The 15,788-nt window shown below is 36.2% G+C and overlaps 1 protein-coding gene across 3 annotated transcripts; it reads right to left on the reverse strand.

Moving 5' to 3' along the window:
* Positions 1 to 1,089: 1,089 nt before the first annotated feature.
* Positions 1,090 to 12,827, reverse strand: LOC111432775 (RNA polymerase II C-terminal domain phosphatase-like 4). 3 transcript variants are annotated; one of them, XM_023069720.1, is made up of 10 exons: positions 12,400 to 12,827; positions 11,300 to 11,442; positions 10,384 to 10,460; positions 9,323 to 9,438; positions 4,226 to 4,406; positions 3,479 to 3,768; positions 2,815 to 3,000; positions 2,699 to 2,737; positions 1,478 to 1,794; positions 1,090 to 1,395 (listed from the first exon to the last, which is right to left on the reverse strand). In XM_023069720.1, the coding sequence occupies exons 2-9, from the start codon at positions 11,440 to 11,442 to the stop codon at positions 1,483 to 1,485; spliced, it is 1,344 nt and encodes a 447-aa protein (XP_022925488.1). In that variant the 5' UTR covers positions 12,400 to 12,827; the 3' UTR covers positions 1,090 to 1,395; positions 1,478 to 1,482. The 3 variants fall into 3 exon arrangements, with proteins under 3 accessions (XP_022925488.1, XP_022925487.1, XP_022925489.1); XM_023069719.1 differs by having other exon boundaries at positions 12,395 to 12,827; XM_023069721.1 differs by lacking the exons at positions 11,300 to 11,442; positions 12,400 to 12,827 and adding an exon at positions 10,574 to 11,267.
* Positions 12,828 to 15,788: the final 2,961 nt, after the last annotated feature.

The following is a 15,788-nucleotide window of genomic DNA, read 5'->3' on the forward strand; positions in this document are numbered from 1 at the left end:
ACTCCCTTGATCCATTGTACTGGAGTGATCTGAGAAGAACGATTAGGGTCATATTCTATTCTTTATACAATGTTCATAGAGGAAGTATTTTGTTTCAAATCAGTTCTTCCCTGCAATCACTTTGATCCACTCCCTCGAGGTACATATTTGTATGAGCTTCCTACAATATATTATTATTTCCATAAATACATAAGAAAATTAATGGTACATTTTAAAAAATGACCAAACATGTTTAATATTTAATTACCCTACGATCCAGATTGAGATGAATTGAATTAGAAAAATCTCTTAGAACTAACCCAAAATTTAGAGCTAGTTGAATTAATAAATCGAGAAAACCAAATAGAGCTCACAACCCAACATAACCCAACTCGATGTTGGTTGTCAGATTTGTTTTTTAATCAACATTCACAAGTCATAACACACCACCATCACAGCTTCGCTCCTTCACTTTCAAACACAGTCAAGTCGAGAATCAAGGATTTCCCTTCAAACACTTGGTAAAGCAGCTTCAATTCCATTGCCTTAACCTCTCCAACTCAGTAAAGTGGCTTCGGCCCTTCCCCGATATTACCTTCCCTTGCCGAGCTAGCTTTCTTTGTTTTATTCCCTTCTTTGTCTTCAACTTCTAACTTTGACTCCTCCTGGACCTGCCCCTTCTTTCATTAAACGAGGTAAAGCTTTTAATCAACATTCACAAGTCATGACACACCACCAAGTTACAAATGTCAAACATTATTAGTTTTCATAATGATCTTAAAAATAAAGTAGGTTAGGTTGGGTTGTAACCCATGTCACAATTGCAATTTCTAGGCGAATTTGGCTATTGTGCAATACTCACTCTCAACACTAAATGAGTCAAAGCCAACTTCGGATCACATTGCCTTAGGCAACATGTATACAAACTTCAAGTCTCGATTTCATGAGAAGATTTTAGAAAGCGGGGAAAGAGGTTTTGAAAAGAGTTTTGAAAGCAAGAGAGGGAGCGGTGTTATATAGCATGCAAGCAAAAAAACAACGGTAGCTTAAATAATATATAACTTTTCAGGTAGGGAGTTCAAAAAAAAAAAAAAAAAAAAGTAAACCTAGAAACCAACTCGAAGTCAACCTCATTGTTATTTCTAATATATAATTCTGCTAGATTCCTTCACGAAACTTTCGAGTTACGCGTTCTTATCTAAACTCCGATAAATACATGAGAAGAATCACAAATACAGAACCATAGGGCTTGAATGTTTTTTAAAAGGAACACAAGCCAAACTGGTTAAAGTAACAGCCCTGCAATTGTATAACCCACAACTCAAAATGGTTACCCAAAATTACAACACAACGCATCTACACATCTACATGAACCAAAGAGCTGGACTTTGAATCAACCCTTGAAGAGATGAATACCTACAAACAGGTGAGCAAGTAAGCCCCCAACCAATGCAAAGATCTATATTTAAAGAGAGACTACTTGCTGCAAAGAGAGAACCTGTGTTATTGTTTCTTGCTTTGCTCGACCGGGAAGTTGTCTTCGGCTTGCCGTTTCCAGAAGTAGTTGGATGCTTCTATCCACCGTGGATGGACCAGAAACTTTTCCTCTTTCAATGCCCAACGTGACTTCTCCGTTCCAGGATCTGTTGAGACAACGTGTGTCACAGACGAGTCGAGTTCGGTTGAGCAAGTGCCTCCCAGCTGCTCTACCATCTTCCAAAGATGATGGTTTTCGGCCTGAAATTTGGTCGGAAAGACTCGGCTGAAGACGACCTTGCATCCCTCCAGAACTTTGCTTCGAACGGTCTTCAAAACCTGTTTTTAATTGAAGGTAATAAAAATATTAATATCAAAACTTTCATGACAGTGAATTTTATCCAATAAGAGCTAAAACTTTCAATTTTCCCATGAATTTTGAAACATCAAAACTATCAAGAAATTGTTAGACATAAAATTGGAAAATTAGAGAGTAAACATTTTTTTATAAGGCGTGGAAACCTCGCCCTAACAAACGTGTTTAAAAACCTTGAAGGGGAAGCCCCTAAAAGGAAAAACCTAAAGAGGACAATCTCGGCTAGTGATAGGCTTGGGCCGTAACATTCTTGATAGGTGTAATTGTTACAAATGGTATCTGAGACAAACACTGGCCAGTGTGCTAGCGAGGACACTGAGCCTTGAAGGGGGGTGGACACCAGCGGTGTGCCAACAAGGACGCTGGGCCCTCGAAGGGTGGTGGATTGTGAAATCCCAAAAAGAGGAACGTGTGCCAGCGAGGACACTGTGCCTCGAAAGGGTTGGATTTGGAGATCCCACATCGATTGAAGAGGGGAACAAGTGTCAATGAGGACGCTGGATCTAGAAGTGGGGTGGATTGTGAGATCCCAGATTGGCTAGAGAAGGGAACGAAACATTCTTTATAAGGGTGTGGAAATCTCTCCCTAGCAAACGCATTTAAAAACCTTAAGCGGAAACCCGAAAGGAAAAGCCCAAAAAAGACAATATCTGCTAGCGGCGGGCCTTGGTTATTACACTCTCAGGAAATATAAATCCTATTAGACATTTTTTTTAAAAGATCAAGGATTTATTAAACATGAATCTCGATAGTTCAAAGCTTAAACCTATAACTTAACCGATGTGTTATCCGTCAACAGCTACATAATCAAAATGGGAACTGAAGTTTAAAGACAAAAATTTAGGAATCATTACAAGAAGCACGTACCTGCCTCACATCTCTGTCAACCAAATCATCCGAGAGTTCCTGCAGAAGAATTCCCAACAGTGAGATTGGGGCAAATAAAGAACAAAAGTTTGGAAACAGGAGGGAGAGAGAAATACATTAAAGAATATATTATGAACTTGCTTAAGAACTTTCAGGATGGTCGCCAGTGCCCCATCAGTTTCACTCTCATCACTCTTCAACTCAGATAGAGATTTACAGTTGAAGCCAAATTGATGACAACTTGAAGCAAAAAAGTGATATCTCTCCATCAATATCAAGTTTTCTTTATGCTTTGTCCATGCCTATCATATCAATTGACAATGTTTAGCTCCATATGTATGAACAATAGGCAGTTCAGAAAACTACCCATTACAAGATAATCCACAGGAGTAATGAAGTGAGATTCTTCAAGAAAAAACACAAAAGAAAGCCTAAAGAATAAAGAAAGATAAACTCGAGATTACAGAAAGCTTCTTCAACTAAAATAAATCATAAACGAACAGGATAAACAAAAAACTTTCGGAGTTCGGGAGCCAATATGCTGCATTAAATTTACGAATTAAGATACTTTCATAGCAAGAGACAAGATTCGTATCTATTGAACGAATTTAGACCTTCTTCTCAGACATGGAAGAGAACATTTTTCAACCGAGTGCATTACTCGAGTTATCGGCCTCTTTCCATGTATGACGGGAATCCTACGGTTACACGCTCATTCAATGGTGATAACTAGGCAGAATCAAGAGATCACGTATATTAGCTAATTGAAGAGGCACTTACATTTTCGGTATCATCGAGGATCAGAACAGCACTTTCCTGACCCAGCACGATATCAAGACCTTTTTGATGCTTTTGAGTGCCATCATCCCTAGAAATAACTTTGGAATTAAAATACTCCCTTTTGGGGTCCAACAGCTTTGCCATTTCGTACGCGTATGCTCGCTCCCCCATAGTGTATATATACATCTCGAATAATTGACTAGCTTCTTTCAAAAACGTATGGACAAATGGTCTCAACTTTGTCATCGTATGCACGGAATTCAATAGGAAAAGGCTGCCTTTCGTGACATCTGTTCAAAATTTTCACCACAGCATCAAAAACGAATAGAGCAACCAACATCAGGAATTTGTTGGAAGGTTAAACAATTAAGTCGAATTTTAAAGATTAATTAGAAACCAAGCATAAAATTAAACTAAACACTAATTTTACAGTCAAGACCAGAAAAAGGTGCAATTTGCTTCATGGTCCAAGGGAACAAGAGAAAAAAAATGCTCAATTGAAAGTAAAAAAGGCTTGAGATACGCATTCCAGAGTTTATATAAGGAAATTATGTCAAACGCTTCATCCCAAAACAGGCCATTGAAGCCTAAATTCTTAACAGATCTTCAGTCATATAGTGAAAAGACAGCAATTGAAGAACTATGTATTTGGTTATTTACTAAAATCTCCTTTTGGAGGAGAAGGATGGATTGTTAATATGGACGACTTGGAAGATATAGTTGTGTATAGATGAGAGGACAATGTACCTTCTAAAGAATCTATTTGACTCCTTAAATACTCCTCTTCAGGTGTCAAATGCCCCAGCTGGGTTGAATTTAACAGTGTGTGATCCAGATCAAGAACCAGGATAAGCTTTTTATGCTGCAACAAGCTCTTCATGTCGATGTTGCGTAGCCGGTTAATTTCATCATTATTAAGTCGGAGTCCCTACAAGATTATCAGATGGGCCATATCGTTAGCACATAGTTCGAGCTACTAGCACGTTACAAGTTATTGGTACTTACCGTCTATTTTGTCAACGGTAGTTGAATATGACTAAAGGGAGAATATATATTAACAAAACATCTCAAACTACATCGGATTATTCCACTATTTTCATTTTTTTAATAAGAAATTGCTAATATATTGATCAACGACGCATATATAAATGAAGATACTTCTCCAGTGATAGCAAGTAAATATCCATAGCTAGAATCTATTTTGTCTGACCCCAAGGTAGTACGTATCCTGTAAAAGCTGTCACAATCATTAATAGGAAGATTACAACACCGAGACACCAAACAAATTCCCTAGGGCTGTTATAACTCGCATGATATAGACCATGAGAAATATGAAGGTGAACCACAATGAGAAACATACTAGCCCCATTAGCATGCATATAACGGGATTCAACCAGAACCAGAGGGCGTATAATTTATAGACTACGAAACAAAGATTCGAATGATTAGGTGAAGTAGTCTTTTGACTTGCAATATTTTTTTTCGTAGGGATACAATTTGAAATTGAAAATTTCAAGAAACTTATTTTCTTCCCCTAAGGGGATTCGGAATTAAGGTAAGGAATGACAAATACAAAAATATGGGCCAACATAAACATGTCAACTACATGGGACTATTCACTATTTTCCTTTTTTATATAAGAAACAGATAAATATAAATGAAGGGGAATGAGATATTCTGCAAAGCCAAAGGATCATGGAATTATTCACTATCTTCCAGCAGAAAGTTGAGAAACTGGATTCATGGCTCCATTAGCTGGAAATCATAGACAGGGGAATGCACAAGTAAAGTATTTGAATGGCAACGAGGCGAGAAGGTGGCGTCAGATATATATGGTTAAGAGGTTGACAACATGAAATGTAAACTCAAATTCATTCATAGATTTATGTCCCACAGAGAAAAATGCCTCAGACAACTATGCATGCCAGAACCGACGTCCGAGAAAAACAGAATAACAAAGCTGTGTATAACCAGACAGACTCTCAAGTGTTATAAAAATAGAGCTGCTACTACGTACCTGACATAATTGTTAAGTGCGAAAACATTCATTTAAAATATTTAAAAAACAATGTCATGGACTTAAACATTTGTAATAAAAGCTCTAAACAAAACAATGAAAAATAAATAACGTGAAAATTTAAATAAAACAAAGAAAAACTGTCATTGTCTAACCTAAGGGCTACAACATAGACAAAATGCAACTACTAACACTAGTTTCATGGCCTTCATTGCAAGCTGCTATAATCCATATAAGGGTGTCTTACTTTCACCTAGAATATAAGAGTAGCCCATGGCTTGAGTATTTTAAACAACCTCACTATTGGGGTCAGATAATGCAAACATATGCAACATGGTGGAATGTATAATAGCATGACCTAAAGTAGTTTTCCAATCCAAGCAAGGTTGAATGTGTAGTACTTTCTTTACACATGACTTGCGCGTGCGAGGATGGGCCCAACAAGCAGGCTCACACACCCTATAGGCCTAACTCGTTAGGCTAGCCCTCGCTAATGGGCTCTTGTCGAACACATGAGACAAAGAGCCCGAATAACATCATGGAAAACATGGATGTCATAAATCATAAGTCGTAGTGTACGCGTCCATACTCATCATATTGTGAAAGTATCCCAATGCATGTGAGACACAAATATGCATGAGGTCCCAATAGATTGTAATCATAGCATAATATATGATGGAAGACAAACATCCATTTATCTATAACATAATAAGTTCATAATTCATGTACATTATGTAATACATAACGTACCTTTCATGGCATAGTCTAAAAAAGTTTATACATCATAAATTACGATTTTTTAACAAATTTATACCACATAACATGATCACAAAAATAAAATAGTTTTATTACCTGGCATATTTTATCATAACATAATATAGCATATCATAGCACAACATATCAATCATACAAATAACATATGCAAAGGCCACGAGGCACGCATCATAATACCTAATACAATTCATCCAACCAAGCGTACACTTCCTTGACACTAACTTAAAGATGCCCCTTGAAACTTAATTCTATTCGAGGAATCTTATGCTCATAACTTAGAATTCTACTATGGAAATTGGCTTACCTAACTTTGCAATAGGGAAGCACCCGAGTATAAAAAACGTATTCTCCCACGGGCTCCGATACTTAACTTTGCAATAGGGAAGCGCCCGAGTATAAAAAACGCATTCTCCCACTGGCTCCAAACTACTCAAGTGGGATGAGAGAAAGCAATTGTTGTAACTTAGTTAGCCAAGAGACCTCCCTTTTATAATGAAATCCAAATGTCCACCTTCTCAACCTAATAGATGTGGGACAACTTTTATTTCTTTTATTTTTTTGTTTTTAATTTTGGGTTATTACATCATACATATATAAAAGGAACTTTCGTCCTCAAAAGTATCTTAATGTTGAAACTACTCAGGGAATTTCTCTCTCATTTCTTCTTAATCCCACAAGACTTCTCCCCGCTTGATGGTTTTGCTATAGACCTTAACAAAAACCATTTTCCTAATAAATAGAACCTTCACTTCTTGGTCTAACATTCCACGAAACTTAGGTTCTTGTGTAGCTGTAAGAACTCGTACTCTACCACATGAGTCAAGCCAATCACGTATTTGTGAAGCATGGATACGTGGAATACGCTATGCATGGCAAAGGACTGCAATAAAGCTTATCTATGTCACAGTTGAAGTAGAAACTTGGGAGTGAAATAGACGGCTAACTTAGGCCCTTTGGTTTGAATCACATAATGCCCTTCATCAGTGCCACCTTCAAGCATAACTTATCCGTCTATTACCACTCCAAGTTTCTACACCTCACACCGCAAAACTGTTTATGAGACTGAAGCATTGGTACCACTAATACTGACATCACACTTACTTGGCCAAAGTCATTATAGTAAAACCATCAAGCGGGAGAAGCTCTATGAGATCAGGAAGAAGAGATGAGAGAGAAATTTCTCGAGTAATTTCAACATTAAAACACTTTCGAGGATGAAAGCTCCTTTTAGATGTGTATGATGTAATAACCTAAAATTAAAAAATAAAAATAAAATATCGTAAAAGTTATCTCGAGTAATTTCAACATTAAAACACTTCCGAGGATGAAAGCTCCTTTTAGATATGTATGATGTAATAACCTAAAATTAAAAAATAAAAATAAAATATCGTAAAAGTTATCTCACATTTGTTAGGTTGAGAAGGTGGAGACTTGGACTCCATTTATAAAGAAGAGAACGCTTGGCTTACTAAGTTACAACAATTGTTTCTTTTCATTTCACTTGAGCAGTTCGGAGCCAATCAAAGACTACATTTTTTGACGGCTCCTAGTCGACTTTTCGTCTGATCCAGCTTAAGTCTGATATGCTAGGTCCCTTCCCTACTAGTTTCAACACTTGGGAGGCATTTAAAGTTAGTAGCGCTACTTTTTTAGCTAATTTAAAATCATTTAAAGTTAAGTTAAAATTATTTTATACATATTGAATTTGAAGTGATGAGTGGGACTCCTTAGGTAGAATTAAAATTTCAAGGTTCAGCATTAAGCTAGCATCAAGAAAGTGTAGTTACTTCGACCTAGGCCAACCAAGTAAGTGACTCTACTATCGACTTGATTGGATGAATTGTATAATGTACGATGATACATGCCTTGTGGCCCCTGGTTGACATGATAGGCTATGTTTTGTCATGTTATGCACATATGCTATGATAAGCTATATCATGTAATAAAATTGTGTTATTTTTGTGATCATGTCATGTTGTATAAAGTTGTTAAGAAATTGTTAATCTATGATGCATAAACCTCCTTAAACCATGTCATGAAAGTTATACTGCGTATTACAAAATATACAAAAAAACTATGTAAGCATACTTCACTAACTTATTACGTTTATTAGATAAATTAAGGTTTGTCCTGCATCATACATTATCCCATGATTATATGCTATGGAAAGCTCATGCATATTTGTGTGTTATGTGCATCAGGATACTTCTCCAATATGATGAATACGGACGCGTGCATTACGACTTATAATTTACGACCTTTATGTTTGTCATAATATTATGCAGGCCCTTTCCTGCCGTGGTGTTTGACAAGAGCCCGTTAGCAAGTGCTAGCCCGACGAGCCAGGCCAAAGGGGTGTACAAGCCCACCTAGTAGACACATGCTCACATGTGGGTCATGTGTAGAGAAGTACTACACATCCAACTATGTCTTGACTGTCAAACAGCCTAAGGACATGCTATGATATGTTAAAATAGATCCCACCATATTGCATGTGTTTGCATTTCCTAGCCCCAACAATGGGGTTACTTTTTTAGTTTTTTTTTTTCAAGTACTCAAGTCATGTGTTACTCTTACATTTCAAGTAAAGGTAACGATCCCTATATGGATGACGGGATGACAGCGACGTCGCGATCAAAGACATGAACCTATTTTGTAGACTTTAGGTTAGACCAAGACATTGTTTATTATTTTCTTTACTTTATTAAAATTGTCATGTTATTTAAAGATTATATTATGAACGTTTAAGTCTATGACATCGTTTTTGGAATATTCTAAATGAATATTTCCGCACTTAACAGTCATATCATGCATGTAGTAGCAGCTCTATTTCAGAGAAAAATAGGGTCGTTTCAATTTCTCGTTCTTCTAAATGGCGCCCATTTTGTAAACTACCATTACAAGGCCTTATGATTGACATCATTTCTCATTCCTCTTCTAAATGGTGCCCATTTTGCAAACTACCATGCCTTTTGAGCCCACCCCACCCAAACATTCTATACATGGTAACAAAGAACAGTAGATAATTAGATATCCATATGAAGAAGACAAACCTTATGAATATACCCAAACGTCACGCCAGATTCCTCATCCAACCTCTGCCCACAGATGATACACATATTTCCAAATGAACCAGGATGACTGCATAATTGTTGCTTTGATAATACTTCTGCAATGATTATTATTTTCAAAATAGCAGAATTCAACAGTTAGAGAAAACCCAATGCAGAAAAACAAGGAGTCAAATACTTGATTCGAAATGAAGGCTTTTGTATCTTTATGTTAATAAGTTACAATTACACGGATCTGAACGCGATACATTAGTAAAGGAATAAAGGAACCAAAGTAAGGGATATATGGCGAGCAGAGAACTGCTGGACTGAAATAGTTGATAAATTCAGATACCACAAAGTTAGACCAAGGAACTAAAAATGACTATTAATTTAGACCAAGGATCGATCACAACTACCATATATAAGAACAACTCTCGTCCAATGAGTGTTTGAGCTAGTTTGTACACATTACAACAATTCACGAGACAACAGTCAAACCATACAACATTTGGTTTCCAAATAAACTCATGGGATATTAAATCCTAGGTAGGTGGCCATCGAGGCTTGAACTCATTCTCTCTAAGCTTTTTATTATTTTCATAACCCTTATTTGACTACTAAGCCAACTCAAGGTGGTTAACTCTCATCCTATGTTAGCATAAATCCTAGGTAGGTGGCCTCCAAAGCTTGAACCAGTTCTCCCTAACCCTTATGGACCAATTTCATAGTTTCTTACGTGAAAACACCGATAGGTAGTTATATCTAGATCATTTTGGAGCCAACATTAGATGATTCTTAGATAAGCTCATGCAATACAAATAAAAGATGGATAAAAAAGGGTGACAAGCCTCCAATCAGATTTGCATACACGAAGGGAAGAGAAGGCAACCATCAAAAACACAATAAGCAAGTACGTCATATAGTTAGTCAGCCGTCTAAGTGGTAAGGACTAAGTTAAGTACGGTACAGGTGGCAGCCACAAATTGGCTATAATGAAAGTAAAGAGTAGAGCCAGTAAGAGATAGATAACAAAAGGGGTTAGTAGGAACAGTTTAATTTACCTAAACTTTGCTCTTCAACTCCACACAGAGTGTCCTCCTCCGAGCATACCAGCTTCTCCACCTTACGACGTTTTATCCTACAAAATTGAATGAATTGAATAAAAACTGATTGAAAGATTAAATTGATAAAATGAAGATAAACTACCACAATTTAGTTATATGGCTATAACTTATAACCAATCCTACAAACCCCGTTATTAAGTGCAGAAATGATAGTCGCCATTTGCCACAACTCAATGCTGTAAATCATGCAAAAGGAAAAAGAATACAAATTACAAACACAGAAATTACTTACGACACTTATTGGGCGATGAGAAGTTATTAGCAGAATCTGATCTACCATATTTTTAGACTTTTAATAATAATTACACGTACGGTAAATAATAATCTACCATAGTCTAAGATTTTATAATCTTCTTTTTTTCGTACGGCTTTGCAGCTTGACCTTATTCTTTCATTCTTCCTCTTGGAAATAAGGTTTCTTTTTGAAAAAAAGTCCTAAAAAACTGAGGGTTTGAGATTTTAAAGCTTAGAATCGACAAACTGCTATAAAACTAGCACAAGAGAGTCACATGGGGAAATCTGGAATGTTAAACCAATCATGAAATCCCATTTCAACAAGAATTATCGAACATCGTACCATACCAAACATGATCAATTGTTTTAAAAATACCGTCCAGAAACTGAAAAAAGGAACTCAACACTCTTAATCATAATAATTCACATTTCATCTTTTTCTCTGTATGAGATTCAAAAGAGAGTCAGGCAACTACAAAATACGTCCTACTTAATTGTAGATTGAAGTAATAAACACATTAGATTAACAAAACAAAAAAAGAACCCCAAATCACAGTCTTTAGACATTACTAATTTCAAAGATCATCGGAAATTTATTAAGTTTAGAAATTAGCTGTACCTCTCACTTTCAACATTATTGCCAACCTCGGCGTTTTTGTTTGGTGACGAGTCAGAAGAATGGGATTCTAGGGCTACATCAAGAAATGCAGCAAAATCGTCACTACTAGATGAGTGAGCTGGAGAATTAGTTGCAAGGCTCATCTGAAATATCCACAAAAAGAAGGGGAAAAATATACCTTAGTACATTGTAGCATAAATATCACAGATTCAAGACATCACGCAGCATGCTGGCACACAACAATCAGACTAATAATCTAATTACTTAACGTTCTAAAGCACTCCTAAGCTACTCTAAAGACTCCCAAAACAATATTAAACCTTAATTTGAACGCACCGGACCAGTCCTGAACTATTGAACGCCACTAACAACCTCAAAGGCTTGCTCGTTGGTGTTTGAATAAACTTAATCCTGCGTATTTGAGGCCATTACCAGATGGGTAACACTAAACTAAAGCCGAAAAGAAGTGGGTCTTTACCGAATACCGAACCTTGCCGAAAGATAAGACATCACAAATGACAGCATGCTTAACATCCATATCACAAATTCAGGACATGACACAGCAAGCAAGAACACACAATCAGACTACTAATCTACTTCTTAACGTTCGAAAGCGCTCGTAAGCTATTCTAAAGACTCTCAAAACAATATTAAACATTAATTTGAACCCACTGGACCAGTCCTGAACTATTGAACGCCACCAACAACCTCAAAGGCTTGCTGGTTGGTGTTTGAATATACTTAATCCTGCTATTTGAGGCCGTTACCAGATGGGTAACACTAAACTAAAGCCGAAAAGAAGTGGGTCCTTACCGAAGACATCACAGATTACAGCATACATCCATATCACAAATTCAAGACATGACACAGCAAGCTAGAACACAACAATCAGACCACTAATCTACTTCTAAACGTTCTAAACCGCTCCTAAGCTATTCTGAAGACTCCCAAAACAATATTAAACCTTAATTTGAACCCTCCAAATCAGTCTCGAAGGCTTGCTTGTTAGTGTTTGAATAAACTTAATCCGGCGTATTTAAATCCTTTACCGAATGGTTAACACTAAACTAAAGCCGAAAAGATATGGGTCTTTACCAAACCTGAAGAAAACGCTGCTGAAAACCCTAACCAATGCAGAAATGGCTACTAATCCGTGAGGTCACGTCGGCTGGTTGCACAGCCGTCCAACAAACCATCCGTCGTTGCGGAAGAGTTGAAGCGTCACGTTGCGTGGGTCCCGCGTCGTGTGTCTCTTCGCACGCCAGAGAGAAGATGAAGACGCTGGAAATTATGTGTTTTCGTCCGTCGCTCGCCGGAGAAGACGAGAGGGAGAAGAAATTGCCGCCGTGGGTCGCAAGCTACAAAGAACGACGTCGGCGAGGTGCTGCTGTTCGCCGCCCTACGATATTACTGGAATCGTCGTGGTATATCCGCCGGAGAGAGAGGGAAAACGAAAGGGAGCTGTTCGGGTGAAACTCACGGTACCGGCGGAAGGAAGGTAAGATGAACAAAAGGGGTAGGGTTTTCTTATTTCCTTTTCATTTTTTCTTTTTTTATTTATTTAAAAGAAAATAAATAAATAAATAATAAAATAAATAATAAATACATAAATAAAACCATGATTTCTCCTTATTCTAATTTCCCTTTTATTTTTCAATTATATTTCTATTTTTCAAATTTAAGACTCAAAACATAAAATTTGTAGTGTTTGACAATAATTTAAATGCTTTTTTTAAAGAGTTTGAAAATAAATATTTAAATGAGACGATAAAATTTAGGGATGTACATGATCCGGATTGGGTTGGGTTAACCTATTTTTTTTTTACCCAACCCAAGTTCGGGTTGGTTGGATTGGTAACCCAACTCAACCCAAAACTTTTCACAACCCAACCCAACCCTCTATTTTCGGGTTGGGTTTGGGTAGTTCGGGTTGGTTGGATTGGTAACCCAACTCAATTCAAAACTTTTCACAACCCAACCCAACCCAACCCTCTATTTTCGGGTTGGGTTTGGGTAGTTCGGGTTGGTTGGATTGGTAACCCAACTCAACCCAAAACTTTTTACAACCCAACCCAACTCTCTATTTTCGGGTTGGGTTTGGGTTGGATTATCAAAATTTTTTTTTTTTGGAGTTTTATTTATATTAAAAGTTTACCAATAAACCTAAATCAATCTATAATTATTCACAAGAAAAAAAAAATTAATTAAAAAAATGATAACCGTTCAAAATTATCATAAAACTAAATACAAGAATGGGTTAAAGTAAAAAAAATAAATAAATAAATAAATAAAATAAATAAATAGAAAGATAAATCATAAAATTAAATAAACAATAAAAACGATTAATTTAGATGTATTGTATATAATAAAAATAAAAAATATATAAAAATATTTAATTGAAATATATATATAAATTGAATATTACAACCATACAGATAATAAATACATTAAAATTTATAATATAATTTAGGAACAAAAATGTATGAATCATATAATAAACCTATCTTAAATCATATTCTTAAATTAAATAATTATTTGTATTATATAATAAATAATATCATATTCTTAAATTAAATAATTATTTGTATTATATAATAAATAATATATTTAGTCAGTAGAAAATATTAAGGTATTTTTAAAATATATATAAATCAACTCAAAAGTTTTGTTCCACGAACCCAAAATCGAATCGATTCAGTTCGGATTTAGAAAAATGAACCCAATCCTACCAAAAATACTAATCCAACCCAACCTAACCCTTATAGTTCGGGTTGGGTTGGTCCGAGTTGTCGGGTTGAATGTACACCCCTAATAAAAATCAACTTTAGAAAATTCTCTCAAACAACATACTCCTACACTACTCACTCCCAAATCTCTCCACATTCACTTCTCCATGGTTGTCGCCGAAGAGCAATGCCCTCGGGCAACCGCTATCTGCCAGTGCCATAAAAATAAATAAATAAATAAATAACTTCCCATCCCTCCCCAACAGATTTATTTATAGAGAGGAAAAACAAAAATGGCCTTCACATTTACTAATAGATGGAGTAGATTTACTTGTCATATCATTGTTATGTCTGAAATATTTATGAAATGATATGAATATGATATGTTTGTGATATGATATGTTAATGTTATGACACGTGTTATGATATAATGTGCTAATGATATGATATATGTTATGGTGTAACACGTTTGGCGATGTAATACATGTTGTGACATGCTTTATGATATGGTACGTGCATGATATAATATGATACGTTGAAGAACATGTTAAGTGCATGATATGATAGGAAGGAAAAATGAATGGAGTAGATTTACATGGTTTAATAAACGAAAAATGTTAGGATCTCATGCATTAGAGAATTTTCCGTTTTACGATGGTACGGACGCGTACATTATGAGGCATGAAAATGATCATTATGTTTATCATAATGCAGCGACGGTCACTATCCCTACCAAGTATTCGACAACAACATTAGAGCATGCTAGCCCGACCAAGAAAGGGGCCCAGGAGATGTGCTAATCTAGTGGGTCCATACTTGCACGTATGGGTCGTGTGTAGAACAGTAAATACACATCCAATTACCTGCTTAGAATAGTCACCTAAAGAAATACAGATTTAAATGATAGGTCTGACTAATGATTGTGTGTGTTTGCATCTAACCTCAATATTGGGGACACTCACTGAGTATTTCTTAAAATACTCAATCCACGTGCTACTCTTATTTTCCAGGTAAAGGCAAGGCTCCCATGTACGGCTGACGGTGACATCGCAACTTAGAACACCATGACATATGCATAGGATAGTTTGTATTTAAATTTATAGACTATAGGTTGGTACAACTTATTTATGCTTTATTTTAGTTCAGTTAAATTGTTTTAAAAACCTTTCAATTATTATGATTCATATGATTATCTTTGCATAAAATGATTACTTTATGTATACAGAAGTAAAGTAGGAATCTAGATTCGGTACACGCCTAATGAACGAGTGTCAATGATGATCGTTATCACCTTCATGGTAAAATCATCCATAGAATCTCGTCCTTTAGGCAGATAGGCTCAAAATCGCTTTTTAATGTATGCACCTTTGCTTCCTTGACCCGTTCCACACCCATAAGGATTGTTTGAAGCGTCTCTCGCGCTGGCCTTACCGAGTCCTTCTCTACCAATATGAGAAAGATGTCCTCTCGGTGCTTTGTAGATGACAACAAGAGTCATCCTTTTCAAATTAATATCCAACAATATTTTTTAATCAATCTCAATTAAAATTATAATTTACTCCATGGGATGATATTATCCCGTTTGTGCATAACCTCTAAGTGGATCTCTTTATCTTCCCTTTAATTAGTGAATGTGAGACTCTTCCTTAAAAATCATCCATTTGAACAAAGTAACACCATAGAGCCTCCCTTGAGGCTATGGAGCCCTCGAATAACCTCCCCTTAATCAAGGCTCGACTCCTTCTTTGGAGCCCTTGAACAAA

This window comes from Cucurbita moschata, unplaced genomic scaffold (genome assembly GCF_002738365.1).
Source record: "Cucurbita moschata cultivar Rifu unplaced genomic scaffold, Cmos_1.0 Cmo_Scf00040, whole genome shotgun sequence".
NCBI classification, from domain to species: Eukaryota; Viridiplantae; Streptophyta; class Magnoliopsida; order Cucurbitales; family Cucurbitaceae; genus Cucurbita; species Cucurbita moschata.